This window comes from Phascolarctos cinereus, unplaced genomic scaffold (genome assembly GCF_003287225.1).
Source record: "Phascolarctos cinereus isolate Bilbo 61053 unplaced genomic scaffold, phaCin_HiC Scaffold_9;HRSCAF=440, whole genome shotgun sequence".
NCBI lineage: Eukaryota > Metazoa > Chordata > Mammalia > Diprotodontia > Phascolarctidae > Phascolarctos > Phascolarctos cinereus.
Window position 1 is genome coordinate 218922970 of NW_027556402.1, and position 19327 is coordinate 218942296.

The window sequence follows — 19327 nt, forward strand, 5'->3', positions numbered from 1 at the left end:
TCAGAGGAGGGAATAGAAAAGATATACACAAGATGGGCAGGCATCTGTCAGTAGACGAAAATTCAGAATTGATGGTCCACTTAAGTAATGTTGTATATTATAGTTAGATGTTTGTCTTATCTCAACTTTTTATCTCCCCCAGCACTTAACATGGTACTTTGTACACAGTAGTTGCTTAATAGATTTTTGTTGAAGCAAAAAGTGCTGTGAAACCACCAACTTTATGAAAAACCAGCTTCTTTCTTAGAACTGTGAAATAAAGAGCTCATACATTTCAGGTGTCTTGGAATTGAAAGATGAACACTAAAGGGACTGACCTGGGTAACAGGAAGGCATCCTGAAAACAATCTGCCGTCTATGTTGCTGTAGTCCATGCCCTTAAAAAAAAAAAACTGGTTTCAATTATTCTAGCAAATTTGCATGCCTGAGATTGACAGCTTGACAAATTATGGGAAATTGCAAACATTTTCTCCAGTCCCAATTATCAAGCCCATTCCCTAAAGAGTTCAGTGGGAGATTTAAGCCTGAAGCCTCCATGGACAGGGGGGTTTCCCCTTCCTCAAGGATTGGCTTAGTGTAATAGGAATATTCGTTGGGAGCACAGATCAGCCAGTACACGATACTTTATCCAGTGATGCCTTTTGGCATTTCGACCAGACCACCAACGTATGCCTAACTGAAATGCTGGGAACAAAATAAACTTGGGGCCAGCATTTGCCTTTGGAAAGGTGGCGGGGTGGGGGGAGAAGAAATGCTTATTTATCCGACCTAGACAGTATTTTCATTTAGAATGTATTTTGGTTATTGTAAGTGAAGGTTAAGGCAGGTTTCTGAAGAAACTAAACATCATTCCTCTTGGGAGGATTAACCCCTAGCTTTAAAAGGAAGAAGGAAAAGGGGGGGCGGGAACCCTTTGCCTCAAGGTAGCCTGTCTCTGGTGCTGGTTAAATGAAACTTTCTCCTCCACACTGATGGTTTGTGGGCTGGAGGCATTCATTAGAAAGCACAAGGTTTTGTTTTTGTTTTGTTTGGGGGGGTGGGAGTGCTCATCCAAGCAGATACAATCATTTTTCCAAACACAGGATACATGTGAGAAATAAAAAAAGTATCGGGAAAATAAATCTAATTAGTAAATGAAACTCTACAAACTGAAGGTTAGGGTTAATTCTCCCTTCAACCCTGATTGACCCTTTATAACTTATTTTGAATTTAATAATAGCTAGCGTTTATATAGTGCTTTGAGGTTTGAAAAATGCTTTATTCAAATATCTGTTTCTATCCTCCCAATACTCCTGTTAGGTAGGTGTTATTGTTATCCCTGTTTTACCAGAGATATAAATTGAGGCTGAGATTTCACCCAGTCACATGGGCATTAAAGTGTCAGAGATAAGACCTGAATTTGAGGCTTTCTGACTCGAGGTCCCTTACATTATCCATTGTACCAGTAGAAGAGATTATATATGACTTTTCAAAAAATGTTTCTTGATCATTTACAACGTTCTTTCACTTCCCTCCCCTAACCCCCTGCAGCTTCAGAATTTATCTCAGATAAAGCTTTTCAACAGAAAAATGTATTTATTCTCTATTCTCAATAGAGGAAAAAAATTATGTGTGTGTGTGTGTATACATGTATGTATATATATATATATATATATATATATATATATATATATACACACACATACAGATGTATATATACATGTGTGTATACATACGTGCATGTATATACATACATGTGTATATATACATACATACACACAAATATATGTGTGTATACACACACACACACACACACACACACACACCCCATTTGACATCAGTGAAAGTAGTTCCATTGATTTTAAAGTAAAACCCTTGGAATTTTGCTTAATATGTTTCTGGCATTTTTGGAATTGTGTAGGAATTTCCTGGGGTTGAATGTATCAGTTTTAATCAGCAATAGTTAAATATTAAGTGAACTTTGAAGGTTCAACATATTTAGAGATAAGGAGTGAATCCATCAAACTTTGGACTGCCAATGACTTCATGGATTTCCTAGGTAAAATGTACTTGGAGGAAAAGTGCTGACCACAGCCTAGCCTTAGGTCTGCTGTTTAGGTATTTGGAAAATAGAGCTCAAAAAGGTAACTTCTGTCACTTTACAGGTGGGAAAACAAAGTCTCAAAGAGGTTAAGTGGTTCATCCCAAGTTAGTGACAGAACAAAAAATCCAGTGATCTTTCTGGTATAACATCCTGCTTCATTAACATGGTAAAGGGCACAATAAATTGGAACACTTAGGGAGGGAAATGCCAGCTTTCCAAAGAAAGGATTTGCCTTCAAACAGTATTTTTTTACAAAGATCTGTGTGAGTGTGTGTCTGTTATTATCTCAAATAGCAGTCAATTTAGTGAGCATCTGTTACAGTTGACCTTGGAAGGATAGCTTATGACATTGAGCTCTTTCTGATATCTAGATATTTAGGGACTCCATGATCACATGAGAGTTCTGTACCTGTTATCAAAATCAAGGAGTGAGTTATCGGAGGAGAAGATATGATCCTCAGATCAAAGAAGCTAGCAACATTCTTCCTAGGGCTTAAGATCTAGAAACCATCAACTCACTCCATTCTAAAGATCATTTTAGCTCTAGTAGCTTTACACATTGGCATGAGTCTCACGTCAAGGGGGCATAGACATTGGGTCTAGGAGTCTAAAGAGGCAAGTGGAAATTCTGAAACTCTGAGTTCTCATCCTGGTCTTCTCTCTGACTTTCACAAACCAAGGGATACCCTAAAAGCAGAACAGGAAATATTCTGTGTCTCTATTCCTTCCCGTGTGGTTTTGAGGCTCTATAAATCAGTGGCCAGTTCTCTAGGGTGGATCTGTATTGTAGAGATGATTGTAAGTGCTAAATAAATGCTCTTTGGACATATAAAATTTCACAGGAGAAAAGATATTCAAGTACAGAGATTTTAATCTATGAGGGTGTAGATGGCATGTCTCTTAGGAAAAACAATAATAGATACACCTTAATGGAACATTTTCCATACTTTCTTTACTTCTTCCTATACTTTATACGTTCCAAGGAATTCAATTCAGTAAGCATTTATTGAACAACTACAATGTACTGGGCAGTGGGTGTAGTGCTGGAGCTTACCTTCTAATAGAGAAAAGAGAATGTAAACAAATAAATAAGCAAGAGATACATACACAAAATTAAAAGTGATTTGGGAGGCTAGAGGGCACTGGAAACTGGTGGTGGGATATCAGGCTAGCCCTTGTGTAGGAGGTGACACTGGAGCTGAGGTCTGAAGGAAGTTAGAGATTCTGAGAGGCAGAAGTAGAGAGATGTAATTTTTTCGGTCTTTTCAGTTGTGTCAACTCTTCATGACCTCATCTGGGGTTTTCTTGGCAAAGATACTAGAGGAGTTTGACATTTCCTTCTCCAACTCATTTTATGGATGAGGAACTGAAGCAGACAGGGATAAGTGACTTGCCCAGGGTCGCACAGCTAGTAAGCTTCTGAAGTCAGATTTAAACTCAGGAAGATGAGTCTTCCCAACTCCAAACCTGGCACTCTAGCCACTGTTTTTGCAAAGACAGACAAGAGATGTAACATCCTCTATGGAAAATAGCAAGTAGGATGGTTTGGCTATAGCATAGTGTAAAGGAAATGTATATACAATAAATCAGTAAACATTTTAAGGGTTGTTATGTACAGGAACATCTGTCAATGTTGTAACCAGTCGAACTATAAGTATTTATTTAGCACCTATTATGTGCCAGGCACTGTGCTAAGAGCCAGATATTGAAAGACTTCAAATGCCAAGCAGACTTTATATTTTTTTCGCTAAAGGCAAGTGGGAGCCACGGAAGCTTCTAAAGCAAGGAAGTGGCATGATTAGATCTCTACATTGGGAAAACCCCTCTGGCAGTCATGTGGAAGATAGGCTGGAGAGAGGAGAGATTTAAGGCAGGGAGACCAATCAGGAGGCTGTTAGATTTGTCCAGGTAAGAGGTAATGAAGATTGGAATTAGTGGAATGGACATCTCTATTGGAAGTTACTGACAACGGTGTAACAAAAATCTAATAATTGACCTAATTTAATTATTAATTTAATCTAATCATAAGCTAATATGGAAACTACGTTAGTCTATGAATCTTCCTCTGAAGTATTACAATACATGGTTACATTATATTATATTCCAGTAATCATATATGATATTGTAACAGCTATAAATGAGTTCCACAGAACAAAGGGAGACTTCAGTCATTTTTTTCAGACCTACCACATTGCTTATCCAGGGTGGGAAGAGCGGGATTGATACCATTCTGATTTGAGTGAAAACAGGCTAGACATGTATAGCCTTGGTCAGTTCCCTTCATTCCTTGACACAAATACACAGGACTGCCAAGTACAACTTGGCACATTTTACCCACCTCTGTAAATGACCGCTTTGCATCTCTTTCTTTTGTGTCCAGTACCTACCTGTTCCTGAAGGATATTATATTAGAACTTGAACAAACCATTTGCAGTTACCAATAGAGTCTCTCCAAATATATAGGTTCGATGATGCAAAGTGAAGTGAGCTGAACCAGGAAATCATTATGCTCAGTAGTAGCAATATTGTATGATAATCAGCAATACAATGATCTAAGACAATTCCAAAGGACTCATGATGAAAAATGCTATCTGTCTCCAAAGAAAGAACTGATGGAGTCTAAATGCTGATCGCAGCATACTATTTTTCACTGTGTGTGTGTGTATGTGTGCGTGTGTGTGTGTGCGTGTTTCCTTTTGGTCTGCTTTGTTCACAACATGACTAATATGGAAATGCTTTATATGATCGCACATATATAACCTATATCAAATTGCTTTACCATATTAGGGAAGGGGGAAGTGAGAGAAGGATGGAGAAAATTGGAACTCAAAATTTTTTTCAAATGAGTGGTAAAAACAATCTTTACATGTGATTGGGGAAAGAATAAAATGCAATTTTTAAAAATATTATGTGTGTTCAGGAGTTCAACATCAGTTACCATGATCAAATGGGCTATAAGAAAGTGCTAGGTAGGCAATTAATTAATTACCCCATCCATTTCCAAAACGACTCTCACATGGTCATCTCATGTGGCTTCTAATAAGGGTATATAATGACATACAGTCTAGAAATCACAGTCATTGGGGAAGGAGTAGTCAGTTCCTCATCAGGCAAAGAGTGGTCTCAAGAGACTTGTGGCCATTGATTTCATGATGTCATAGTCCACATTCGGTATCATATTATGGGACCATTAAGTCACATGGGAACTGTCATACTACCACAATTTCTAGTCAAGACAATATTTGAGACAGCGCTTGTCAGTGGCACTGAGGTGAGAGCAGGACTGATGTGTTCAATCAACAAGCATTTATTTCATAGCCATTATGGACCAGCCTCTGAGGGTACAAAGACAAAAGTGAAACTTATTTGTGCATAAAGAGCTTACATTCCATCAGAGAAACAAAATGGGCATATCCCTACAAAAATAGACAGCGGATAGTTGGGGAGAGGTGTGGGGGAGAAGAGGCGGTTTAGGGGAAGGGAGAAACAGCTAGAAGGAGCAGTTAAGTCTTCGTGTAGAAAGCAGTATTTGAATTGAATCTTGAAGGGAACTAGAATGCTAAGAGATGGTGAGGAGAGAGTGCTTTCCATGAGGGATAGCCGATGCAAAGGCACAAAGATAAGAAATGGAGGGTCATGTCTGAGGAAGAAGAGAAAGGCCAATGTGAATGGACCATAGAGTATATAGGGGAGAGTAACATGGAATAAAGCTGGAAAAGTAAAATGTTCAACTGAAGGTCTGGTCCCTGGTGGAGTGGCTTTACCATCTGCGACACTGAATGCGATAGGTGATTCCTCCTGATATTAGTGATCTAAGTTTCTTTTTGAATATCAGGTGTCCTGGGGTTCAGTCATTTATATTTGTTAAAAAAAAAAGTCTCATGGGAAACTTGCCCTGCCCCATTAACGACTATTATTTAGAAATAATAATCGAACACTAGGAAAGCCTTCTGCTTGTGTCAAACTTGGGTTTTTGGTAACCTCTTCTGTTTCCCAAAGGAATTATTTGTTTTCTTGGCTTCCCAAACTCACAGACCCTGTGGTCTGAATGCCCATGAGGTTGTCATCAGGGAACATCTAGCCCCCTCCCCTTAAAACCCAAATCACCAGTAAGTCGGGAAGATGTTTTCAAACATTGGGAGGTCTGTTTTGGATCACACCCGAGCTATATCTTCCCGGAGCCTCTGAAAATGAAGTGAAGCAGTTCTTATGCGGTTACAAGAGCTCCATGATTTACAGTGTTGGACTCACCAGACTGCTCTTGCCTCTGAAAAAGCCCAAGCCCTCAACAGCCGTTTATTTTTAAATTCTAAAAAGCAGCTCTATGTACGGTGTACTTGGTTGCTAGAGGGCAGAGAAACATAGGTTTGAAAAAAAAAAAAAAAAGAGAAAAATGCCGTTAATCCCCAGCAGGCTCCTGGGCAGTAGAGCAGTTATGGATGACAAAAGTTAATTAGAAACATGAGCAGTTTAACCGAAAACATTTGTGACAATTGGGAGTGCAGCGTCTCCAGAAGGGTAAGTTCTCAAAGACAAACATTAATGGAGAAAGTGACTGCTGCTAGGTAAGTTATCTAATTGCAATCTTTTTTTTTTCAGGCTTTCTCTTTAGTTACTGAACTGCTATATAAAATGAAGAAGATTGGTTTTGGGGTACAGGCTGTGGGTATCTGTGTCAGAGCAGGGAAAGCGGAGAATTTGGGCTGAGTTAGGATGCCGGCAGTAACTGCCACCAACCTTTCTTCCAGCTGGATTCACTTAGGAGATAGAGATGTATCATTTAAGTTTGCCGCATAAGGAGACTATAATTTTATTTTTTTATTTAAAAAAAAAACTGGTTAGCCTCTGTCTGTAATGGAAATCCACGTTTGAAAACATACTAATGCAAGTTAACTCCAGTTCTTATTTGAAAGCATTTTGTGGCTTTAATGACACACCAAAAAAAAAAAAAAACCAACCCTCTTTGAAGGGCAGTGCTTGCTAGGAGCCAAGGGATAGCTTTTGCTTTGGGATAAAGCAATGTTCCTCATGTTCTTCTGCTTGTGACAGAGCTGTGTGGACACGTCCAGCTCTTACCTAGCTTGTGGTTAAAAGCAAACCAGTTTGATCCCAGTGCCTGTCTAAAAGCGTTAGTGGAGTCAAAGGAGTGTGTATGCGGTGTCTTAGCAAACTTCTTGTTGGGGATTTTTCTCTCTGCTGAAAACTGATCTAGGAATACTTTCTCCTTTCACTTTTTGGACTGACACCAATAAAGAATATTTTTTTTCTTTTTACTAGAACTGTGATTTCATTTCTATAGGGAACTCCCTGTGAGGAAACTCCCTTCACCAATGCAGGTCAGCACCTATTCTTAGAGGATTATTATCTTTAAAAAGGAAGAAAAAATGGGAAGGTTTGAGCTATTTGTATGACTTGATATTCAAAAATGATATTAAAAATATTTTATAGTCAACTTTATAACATGATTTTTTAAAAATGCAGGTTTATCTTCTTAGTTGTGCTCTTTTTTTTTTATCTAGTTGGAAGTAGGGTGGGTCTAGACCTCTGATTTTATCAGTGTAAGGAAAGTCTAGTGTGGGAACTCAGGCAATGTCACAGAGCAACTCTTAGAGTTCTTTAGAGCTTTAGAAAGACTCCAAGAACCTTAGAGCTCTTAACTTAGAGCCTTAGAAAGTAGTCTGAGGCACAGCAAGGTTAAGTGACATCTCTTTGGTCACCCAGGCATAGATGGACAGAAAAAGGACATTGTCCATCAGTGTGTCTGAGGCAGGCCTTGAACCCAGGTCTTCCTGATACCAAGGTCAATTCTCTATCCATTATGCTACATTGCCTTTCAGTTGTGCTTCAAGGCACCTGATGTCAAAATTAGTGCGCATTCTTTAAATATGTATGAAAAATGGTTCAGGATATGATCCAGAACAAATTAGATATGGGGAGGAGGAGCCAGTCTAGGATTTAAAATTTAACTCAGATAATACATAAAGTAGGTAATTTTGATGTAATTTTGTTCAGATCTTCAAACATTTGTCATATAATACTTCAATTTCAAAAGATCTGTGATTGCGTCAATCAATTAAGCATTTATTAAGCACCTATTATGTACTGAGTACCATCCTCCATACCAAAAATACAACTATAAAGAATCAAGCCATCATTACTGCAGAATAATTGGTAAGAAAAGGAATACAGATAAATATAAAGTAGTTAAGTCAAAGATAGTTGGGAAGGGAAAGTGTTACAAATCAGGGGATCAAGAAAGGCTTCATGTAGAAGACAGTGTTGGAGCTCAGTCTTAAAGGAATGGAGGGATTCCAATAGTTGAAGGCATAGGAGACAGACAGAATGAAATCATTGTGGGTACTATCTCCATCAGTGCAGATTTCAACCTCTCCTTACTTAAGTAGTTAGTTTTATGAGATCAGATAGATTTCTCACCTGATGGCTGGCCCTCATTGAACTTGGACTGATTCTCAGATTATAGGCACACTGGATCAATTATTGAAGTCATTCAAGTTTGTTGAGATTAGACAGAGCATGTGCTCCACCAGCACAACTTTTGAGGCCCCAGGGCCATTTCCATGCCATAATGAGGAATAAGAGAAGGAATATTTTTGGATGGCGATATTTAATATTGTGTAGAAATAACCTCTTCGTAGCTTATCTTGGTGCAAAGAAGGATTTACAGTTGTGTGCATGTTTTTCTCCCCTGTTTCTCCAGAGCCATCAGAAAGCCCCACCTCCGCACACCCAGGGATGAATGAAAATGCCCCCGCCTCATTTCAGAGCAGCAGCAGTCCCACTTCTGTTCACTGCAACAACTCTTCAGCCATCCCCCAGCCAGGCTCAGCTGCAAAACCCTGGCGAAGCAAATCCCTTAGCGCTAAGCACACTGCCACGTCTTCCATGCTTTCTGTAAAGCAGCCGGTGCCAGAGACACCCAGACCCCCTCCAGAAAACGTCAAGCCAGCTCCTAACAACCAGAAATCGATGCTAGAAAAGTTGAAGCTCTTCAATAGCAAAGGGGGCTCCAAGACAGGGGAGGGGCCGGGCTCCCGAGACACCAGCTGTGAGAGGTTGGAGATGCTTCCCAGCTTTGAGGAGAGTGAGGAGATAGAAGCTGCCAATCGAAATATCCCCACTACCAGTCCAGCTTCCAATAGCCCGAAAATTGCACTCAAGGGAATTGCACAGAGACATTCAGCCGGGCCCTGACCAATAAGAAGAGTTCCCCCAAAAGCAATGAGAAAGAAAAGGAGAAGCTGCAACGGGAGAAGGAAAAGGAGAAGAGCAAGGACACTATCAAAAGGACATCTGTCACGGAGAAGCCGGAAATGAAAGAGGAGCCAAAAGACGAAGCGACAGGAACCACTACCACAGAGATGCCCAAAAAGTCATCGAAGATCGCAAGCTTTATACCCAAAGGAGGGAAGCTCAACAGTGCCAAGAAGGAGGGGCCAACCCCTTCCTCGCACAGCGGAATACCAAAACCAGGGATGAAAACCACACCTGGGAAATCCCCAAGTGCCCCACCACCTTCAAAGGAAGGGGAGAGAAGCCGCAGCGGGAAACCTAGCTCAGGGCTGTCTCATCAAAAGACTCCGCTGGACAGCAGGCGCTCAAGCTCCTCCTCCAGCTTAGCCTCCTCAGAGGGGAAAGGGCTCGGAGGAATGGTGGCCTTGAACAGCAGCAGCAGCTGCAGCCAGACTGTCAGTGGGCCATCTGGTACCACCCAGACCACAGGAAGCAATACTGTCAGTGTCCAGCTACCTCAGCCCCAACAGCAATACAACCATCCCAACACTGCAACAGTAGCGCCTTTCCTGTACAGGTAGGAGGTCATTCCTCTGGGACTTCTTCATTGGTGAGCTAAGGTCATTGGGTAGTTCCTTAGGGAGGCCATTCAGGGTTGGCTTTATCTGTGTGCCCCCATGGCACCTAGAGGAAGGTGATACCCAGAGCAGTCACTCAATAAATGTCGGTTAGAATGAAAGAAACTTTTTTGATGTGTAAGTCTTTGCCTTCCCACTGCATGGATTATAACTTGTAAATCTTCATAGTCAATTGCTAAAACCAATCAGCAAGTATTTCATGAGTGCCTACATTGTCTAGAACAGTTTAGGAAGCTATGAAGGATACCAATAAAGAAAAAGCAATTTTTTATGCTTATAATTTAAGGATACCTCAAAGCACCAAGCTGTCAATTGAAAAAATGTGTGTACATATATACACCAGATCAACTAGACTAGAGTTTTACCACATAGGAGAGTAACTCTAAGGGCCTTCAGTGGATAGAACGTCGGGCCTGGAGTCAGCAAAACTCATCTTCTTGAGTTAAAATCCAGCCTCAGACACCTACTAGCTGTGTGACCTTGGACAAATGCTTAGCCCTGTTTGCCTCAGTTTCTTCATCCATAAAGTGAGATGGGGGAGGAAATGGCAAACCATTCCAATATCTTTGCCAAGAAAACCCAAAATGGGATCACAAAAAGTCAGGCGTGACTTAAAATGACTCAACAATAATGAGTGCCTCTGAAATAGGTACGTCACTTTTTCCCTTATAAAATCCAACTTAAGAAGCATTTGTTAGGTATATACTGTGTGCAAGCCACCATGTTAGCTGCAGTCAGACAATAAACATTAATTAAGTGCTTGCTATATGGCAGATGTGCTAAGCATCAAGAAACACAAAAGCAATATACATACATATATATGTGTGTGTGTGTGCATATATATGTGTATATATACATACATATATACACATATACATAAACATATGCATACAGATACACGCATGCATACATATATACACACATACACCTATATATACACGCACACATACGTACACATGCGTACACATGCATGCATACACAGACGCATGCATATGTATGTATACATATATGCACGTGTACATATATATGTGTGTGTGTGTGCGCGCGTGTGTGTGTGAAGTTCCTGACCTCAAAGACCTGGCATTCTGCTCTGAGCATACAACATATAAAAACACACATGCCCTCATTTAAACGTTGGTCTTTATGTTGCTATGTCATTGAACAGAGAATTCCAAGTCTTTTTTTTTCTCCCTCTTCCTTCGTATTTATGTAAGTTTATAAAAGTTTCACCTGACTGGCAGCTGGAAACAATGACTATGCTTTGGGATTCTCATAGGGGAAAAAAAAAACCTAAACAAGAAAGCTTTGTCAATTGGCTAAGTGAGGAAAATGGATAGACCTTTTCTCATTGCTTTTTGTCTCTCTCTTCTCTTTTGCTGTCCCTTTCCCCTTCCATGTATGACAAGACTAAACTTATTAGACAAGAGATTGTCATCTCTTTATTAATTCAAGTAATATGTTCAGCAAGCCAGACTGAAAAAGAATACAAATGCTTAGATAATGACTCACTGCTGATCTACAGACAGTGTTTGAATACCAATATTCTGTGAAGCATGAAGGCAGCTGCATTGCCACTCATAAAAATATTATAACTAATAACATATTGACAGTGTTGAAGGAATCATTTGATCTAAAACCACACATTTCTATTTTTTTTTCAAAGTGGCAGCATTTAAAAAGAGACCATTACAAATTATACAGAAACTCCAGTTTATTTTTCTACAATTGTTTTTACCAGGATTATTTTTAAAGCTATAAAACATATCACAAGATTCCTGGTTGTCTATTTATAAGTACATATTTAATTTCAAACTTAAAAGAGAAGGAAACCATTTAATAGATAAGATCTAATGAATAATAATCAAGAGAAAGGGACAAACTTCCAATTCATTCAATCAACAGACACGTATCAAGTGCCTGCTACATGCCAGGCACTGTTCTACATTGGGAATACAAAGACAAAAGCAAAAGTCTGTGCCCTTGAAACAGCATGCAATTTTATCTTCCAATTTATCTTTTCATTTCAGTGTGCCTCTTGGATTTCCGTCTTTGTTTCTGTAATATACTGGTCTCTTAAAGGTAGAGAGTCACTCACTTGTCGGAGCCACTGTGCTCTGTAGTGCCTAGTGCGACCTTTGAGTGTGCAATTATAGTCCATTGATGTTAAATCTGGAGAGAGGCGAGAGTACTTGAGAATTTATATATAATCACATCCATCACTTTCAGGCCAATTGTGATTGGGAAGTCAGCCAAACTTAGTCAAAAATTAGCATCGTAAAATACTTTTAAAGATGCAGTTTTAATATTCACCAGTCCATACTCCAGCTGAACCCTTTCTTCATAAATAGTGTATCAGACTGCAATTGCACAAATTGACATTGATAAGATGCAAATTAGTAAGATTTTACTCTGTGCGTATAAATTCAGCATTTATGTATTTATGTATTTATGTATGCTGTTCCTAAGTGAACAGAGGTGTGTATGTGTGTCATATAAATGTACGTGGTGTTATATATATATATATATAGTGAAAAATTGTTTGGTTTCTTGAAGGGGCACAGTGCTATCCCTTATGATATATCACAAAGATGAGAAAATTTTGAAAGTGGTTATTTGGAGAGAATATTGATTTCAGTCAAGTGCTGAGATAATAATCAAAGACCCCCTTTTATGTCAAAAATTTGGAACCTGATGCAGACCTGGATGGCCAACATACCTGCGCTGAAAGCATTCTTGATTTGTTTTCAAATAACCCCTTCAGGGAGATGTCATGTCAGGTGACAAATATAAGGTGTTTGTAAATGAAGTTGCCTCTTTTCCATGTCTATGATTGACTTCCTTGGCAAGGCTGATCACTTATAAGTTAGTATTTGGTGCTGATGTTATCCCCACCAAGCATCTCATGTCTGGCAGAGCTGATTACCTTGTTCAAAATTCAAAGAAGCATTTCAGTACCTCAAATGAGGGATTGCAGGCCTTCCATTTGGACTATGAATATTTAATCTTTTACAGTTCAGTAAGTGTTTCCGTTTCTAGGACATTGCTCAACATGGGACTAATGAATTATGTAAAGTCAGTCTGCTGGTCTCTTTATTCGAATGTGTGCCGAAATGGTAACAGAGTCAGTTGTGCAGATGTTGTAGGTGCGATACTTTGGTGATGTGACTACCTCTGTCTCTGTTGATAAGTGTGTCTGGTTTGATTTGTGTATAAAGGTCACAGACAGACAATGAAGGCAATGTCACCACAGAGCCCAGCACAGCAGGAGTGAGCATGGAGCCAGTGCTCTACACTAAGAGTGGACAATCTGGCCGAGAAGAGCTTGCTGGTAAGTCTTCATGAGTTGGGGAAATTCTGAGTCTTGGTCGTGAGACAGGAAACAAAGCTACCAACAGTAGGGGAAAGGACAAGGGAAATGAAGTTGTCTGAAGTGTTATGAGGCATGTAATATTTAGGTTTATTTTCCTTTCCTTGCCTATAATTCTCCTGTCCATCCTTTCCCTTTTTTCTTCCATTTTCTTTTCCTTCCTTGCTTCTTTTTCCTGCCCTCCCTCCTGTCTTTTCCTCCCCTCTTCCTTTTCTTTGTTTTCCTATTTTTCTTGCTTTCTTTGTTCTTCCTTCTTTCCTTTCCCTGCCTCACTTCCTTTCTCTTGCTCCTCTTTCTTCCTCACTTCCTTTTCCTTACTTCCTTCCCCTTCATTTTATTTTTCTTTCTTGTTTCCCTCTTCATACTTCCTTTTCTTTCATTTCTTCCATCCTCTTCTTTCCCATTTCCTTCCTCCTTTTCATTTTCTTTTCCTTCCCTCCTTTTTATCATCTCTTCTGTTATTTTTAACCTTTTTCTTCTTTCCTTCTCTTTATTCTTCCTTTCTTTTCCTTCTTTTCCTTTTTTCTTCACTTCTTTCCCTCTTTTAGACTTTTTCTATTTTCTTTCTCTCTTTCCTTCCTTTCCCTCTTTCCGCCATCAGTTTCTTCCTCTTTCATTTCTTTTTCTCTTTCCTCCTTTTTTTACTCTCCCTTCTTCCGTCTTTCCTTTTACCTTCCTTCTTTATTCTCCTTTCCTTTTCTTTTTACTTTTCATCTTCCCCTTCTTTCCCCTTCCCTTTTTTCTTTCTAACTTCTATTCTTCCCCATCCTCTTTCCCTCCTTCTTTCCCTATGTTGCTCCTTCTTTCCCTCCTTTCTTTTTTCTTCCAGCATTCCTCTCTTCCTTTCCTTCCTCTTTTCTCTCCTTTCCTTCCCTTCTCTCCTCTTCCCTCTTTTCCCACTTTTCACTAGCCTGTCTGCTTTCTCTTTCCCCTGTTTGCCATAGTTGTTCATTATCCCGGGCATCTTACTGAAAGCTAATACCATCACATTCAATCTGCCATCTATTGTCCTGATATTTGCATATAAATTTCCTAGTCACTGACTTTTTAAAAAAATGAAAGGGAGTAATGTATAAGAAATTTAGAAATGTAGGTTGAAGCCAAGTTAGAAAGAGCTGAAGTGTCAAATATAGGAGTTTGTATTGTACCTAGTGGTAATAGGGAGCCACTGGTGTATATTGACCTGAGGAGTAACAGGATCACACTTATATTGTCTATGCCAGAACTCCCGAACAAAATGAAATTTCAGAAAACCCCCAAGTTCCATCGTGGACCTTTCAAGGTTATAGGAACTAATTAATCTTTGTTACTTATCAGGAGGCCCTGAGAATGGGGACAGAAAAAAACCTTTCTTACAAATGAAGGTACAGAAATAACAAAGATAAATATACTGCAAGCTGCGTTACCAAGATACTGAATGGTATTGTCAAATTGGATTAAACTGATAAATAGTATTCTTGAGAGCAGAAATTAATACCATGTGTGTTCAGAAGTGGATAACTGAAAGCATTTCATCAACTGCAGTGTTCATGTCTTTGGTTATGTAAATGTGGGATTTCCCTTAGGTACTTATAGTTTATCAATCAGTTCAATGGAAAACACATCTTGGAATTATACAAGAGTAATAACAATTAAAATTATAACAAGAGGTGGTGTTTATATAGCAGTTTAAGGTTTATAAAGTGCTTTATCTGCATTTTCCCATTTGAGCTTCACAATAACACTATGGGGTAACTTCAGGCATCATTACACCCATTTTCCACTCAAAGAGGTCAGTGACTTTGCACAGTTATTCAGTATCAGAGTAAATTTTTATGGTTCAGATTATGTATGCCATTTGGCTACTGAGTTACATTCACAAGCCACTAGGCTCTGGGGGAACCTCATGATTCAAACGTATGTTTATTAAATATTTATTACATGAATATATAGTTATCCCTTCCACATCGCGACTTTCCCCATCATGGTTTTGATATATCGTGGGTCGGCATAAGAAATTCAATGGGAATTTTTTGATAGTTTTGTGGAAGTTGCAGACAACACACAAAGGCTAGCAGAGACACAGAGAACTATGATCAAATAATTAACCCAAATTCTACAGTAAGGTACTGTAAACACTTCATCAAAGAAAGAGGAAAAAATCAGACTTCTTCTCTGGTACAAAGGGAAGGCCAAAAAAACTTTACATGGATTTTCCAGATTGTGGGGGCACTGTGCCCCTAAGACCCCACAATCTGCAAGGGATGAATGTAGGTGTAGTCAGTGTAGGAGATATGAAGATGAATAAGAGCCGATCACTGCCTTCAAGATATTTCAATTTAACGAGGGAATGCGACATCAGGAATACTTAGCAGATATTTAGTAAGTGACTGTTCAATGAATGAGCCAATAATACAGAGGAGCATGTTGAAAGCACTTGCTGACTATAAAGGACCATGCAAGTTTACAGGAGGGAGGGATCACTGGGCTGGGGTCATCATTGCTGCCCAGAGTGACCACCCAGGAGAGGCAGGTCACTAATGCCCTGAAGCAGTGGCAGCTTCAAGACTTGGAAACCTCCCAGTCAGAAGAGTTAGAGCAAGCATTAAAACGTAGCTCTTTAGCTAAGGAATTCTATATATATGGATATTATCATTGCTAGACAAGGGAAGCAGGCACTTTTTGGAGCAATTCTGTCTTATTCCATTCATCAGTCAGTCAGAAAGTATTTTTTGGTGATGCATAGGATTGTATGTAAGGTATAATATAAAAATTGGACCCAATTTTTCCCTCAAGGAGCTTACAATCTAACAGGGACAAATACTCAATTCATATTTTTGTATACATACAAATAAAAATCATTTTAAGTTAATGGTCACAAAAGGAAACTAGGTAGCACAGTGGATAGAGCAACCAGCCCTGGAGTCAAAAGGACCTGAGTTCAAATCCAGCCTCAGACACTGGATTTGTGAACCTGGGCAAGTCACTTAACCTCAATTGCCTCCAAAATTAATAATAATCATAATAATAATAAACTAATGGTCAGAAGTTCATTTTCTTCAGCAGGAGTATCCATCCATCCAACCATTCACCCAACAAGCATTTGTTAAATATTTCCGACGTATCAGATACAGAACTGAGGATACAAAGACAGAAACCAAACAATCTCTGCCTCCCAGGAACTCAGAATGAATTTAATTAAGGGATTATAATTTTCCTCCTGGTTTATCATCATAACAAACGTTCAGTGCACATCTCGGAATTGCTCAGAATGGTCAGTAACACTTTGGCAGTCCTGCAAAGATAGAAAATTGACAATAAAATAAATGCAATTAGTGGTGTAAGAGAAGGACAAAAGTTATATTATTTTGAAGTGATTTGGTGGTTAAATTAGAACTCCATTTGTACTTTAACAGAATACATTTGTTTTAAAGACTATGTTGGAAAATGTAAGTTAACTCATTTCTCATACTTGAGAAAAGTGCTTTCCAAAATTCTTACTGTCATGAACAAGGGAAAAACTAATAAATACTTGAATTGATTAGTCTTTGGAGTGTAATATTTATTTCAGATATAGAAATAAAATGTTATCTGCTATTTCCAGAGAGGCAACTACAGGGTAGTGGATGGAAAGCTAGTCTTGGAACCAAGAAGCTGCTATCTATTCGTTTCAGTCATGTCCAGCTTTTTGCAGCTCTATTAGCTTTCTTGGCAGAGATACTGGAGTAGTTTGCCATTTCCTTCTCCAGCTCATTTTACAGATGAGGAAACTGAGGCAAGCAAGGTTAAGTGACTCGCCTAGGGTCACACAGCCAGTAAATATGTGAGGCCAGATTTGAACTCAGGAATATAAAGTCTTCCTGGCTCCAGGTCCAGCTGTGTATCTACTGAGCCACCTAGCTGAATTCAAAGTCACTTTACCTCAATTTCTTAAATTGAAAAATGAGGATAACAATATTTGCACTCTCTAACAGAGTTCCTATCAGGAAAGTGTAAATCAAGATCCTAAAGCACTTTATATATGAGAAATATTATTAACAGTGGAATAAAAAGCTAAGATTAATCAAAGAAGGCATCTGCTATCTATAATTAGCACCAGTCAGGTCCCATTTGGAGTTCAGTGTCCTGTTTGGGCCATCACACTATGAGAAGAGTTTAAAAACAGAAGGAAAATAATAGAAACTACTTTGAAAGAATCAAAAGGCAACCTATTAATGAAAGAAAGAGAATTCAAATTTTTCATCTCAGATGTGTTGCTTTTGTAACCCTGAGTGAGTCGCTTAACGTCTGATTCCTCTATACAGCTATTATAGACTATTAATTGCAACCTCAGCCTATATGACTTCTTAACATGCCTTGTCCTTAAAAGATCATTTTTTAAAAGATTATTTAACCTATTACTCACTCTTCAGACAGGTCTGTATCTGCAGCCAAGACAAATATTATCTTGTCCTCCCTGAGAACAAAAATTCCATAACCTTCCCTAACAGTGTGTTCCAGTAGTTTAAACCATGTGGCCTGTGAGAAAGTTCTTACCTTATATCCAGTGTAAATTCCACTTGTTATAATGGAAACTCATTTCTTCTAGCTCTCTTATGTGGAAATAGAAAACTGTTTGCATATATTCATTTAGTGATTTCTCTGTCATTTTACTTCCAGCTTAAATAAGCCCCTACTTCTCTTTCTTTCATTAATAGGTTGCCTTTTGATTCTTTCAAAGTAGTTTCTATTATTTTCCTTCTGTTTTTAAACTCTTCTCATAGTGTGATGGCCCAAACAGGACACTGAACTCCAAATGGGACCTGACTGGTGCTAATTATAGATAGCAGATGCCTTCTTTGATTAATCTTAGCTTTTTATTCCACTGTTAATAATATTTCTCATATATAAAGTGCTTTAGGATCTTGATTTACACTTTCCTGATAGGAACTCTGTTAGAGAGTGCAAATATTGTTATCCTCATTTTTCAATTTAAGAAATTGAGGTAAAGTGACTTGCCCAGAGTCACACAGTTAGTAATACAGGAGATGGGACTTGAACCAAGGTGTTATGACTTTAAATCCCTTTTTTTTTCATTGTACCACCCTCCCTGATTAATACATTCAATTCCAGTATTAAACTTCACACAAGCATATTTCCTACAAAAAAACCTATGCAAATGAATGAAAAATCATCCTAAATTTTAGTGAGTCTAGTTTTTTATTACTTGCTGGCTTCTGCCTTTACCCCATATACCTCACTCAGTACTAGGACCCACTAAAATTGGAAACTCGAGCTAATCACAAGCCTCCACCTTTAAAAATAACAAAACTAATCAAACTTAGGCAGGAAGAAAGTAAGCCTCCATCAAAGCACATGTTTGTTAATGATCCAAATGGATTTTTCAGTTCACCTTGGTTTGGATTAAATTAGTTTGTAAGGCATGGGCAAACACAACTAATGTCAACTTGGAAATACAGTTGCTAAGATTCAGTCTTTGCTCTATAGCTTTCCTCTGGCACTGGTAGAAGGTTATGTATGAGAAACGACAAAGTATAATTCTTTAAAAGTCATAAATGGACTACATGGCAGGAAGAGCATATGCCAACATTTTAAGTTGACATCCAGTTTGGCCAAGAGACATTAATGTGATCCATTACTATGTGGTATAGTCAATAGAGTGCTGGGCATGGAGTAAGGAAAACCTGAGTTCGAATCCCACCTCAGACACTGCCTTAGCTGTATGATGACCCGGGCAAGTCACTTCACTCTGTTTGCCTGAGTTTCCTCATCTATAAAATGAGCTGGAGAAGGAAATGGCCAAACCACTCCAGTATCTTTGCCAACAAATCCCCAAATGGGGTCACGAAGCATTGGACATGACTGAAATGACCGAACAAGACGGCAAATATCCCAGAATTGTGGTGAGGATCAAATGAGATAATGCTTGTAAAGGGTTTTCCAAGTCCTAAAGTGCTGTGTAAATACCAGCTATCCTCCTCCTCCTCCTCCTCCTCATCCACCATTCCA

At 38.9% G+C, this 19327-nt stretch overlaps 1 protein-coding gene across 1 annotated transcript in view; it reads left to right on the plus strand.

The window, feature by feature from the left end:
* Nucleotides 1–19327, plus strand: part of NAV2 (neuron navigator 2) — a 453334-nt gene that overhangs the window by 235140 nt on the left and 198867 nt on the right. The window contains 3 exon segments of the mRNA XM_078148755.1: nt 8802–9272; nt 9275–9911; nt 13188–13300. Coding sequence (XP_078004881.1) covers nt 8802–9272; nt 9275–9911; nt 13188–13300 — 1221 coding nt within the window.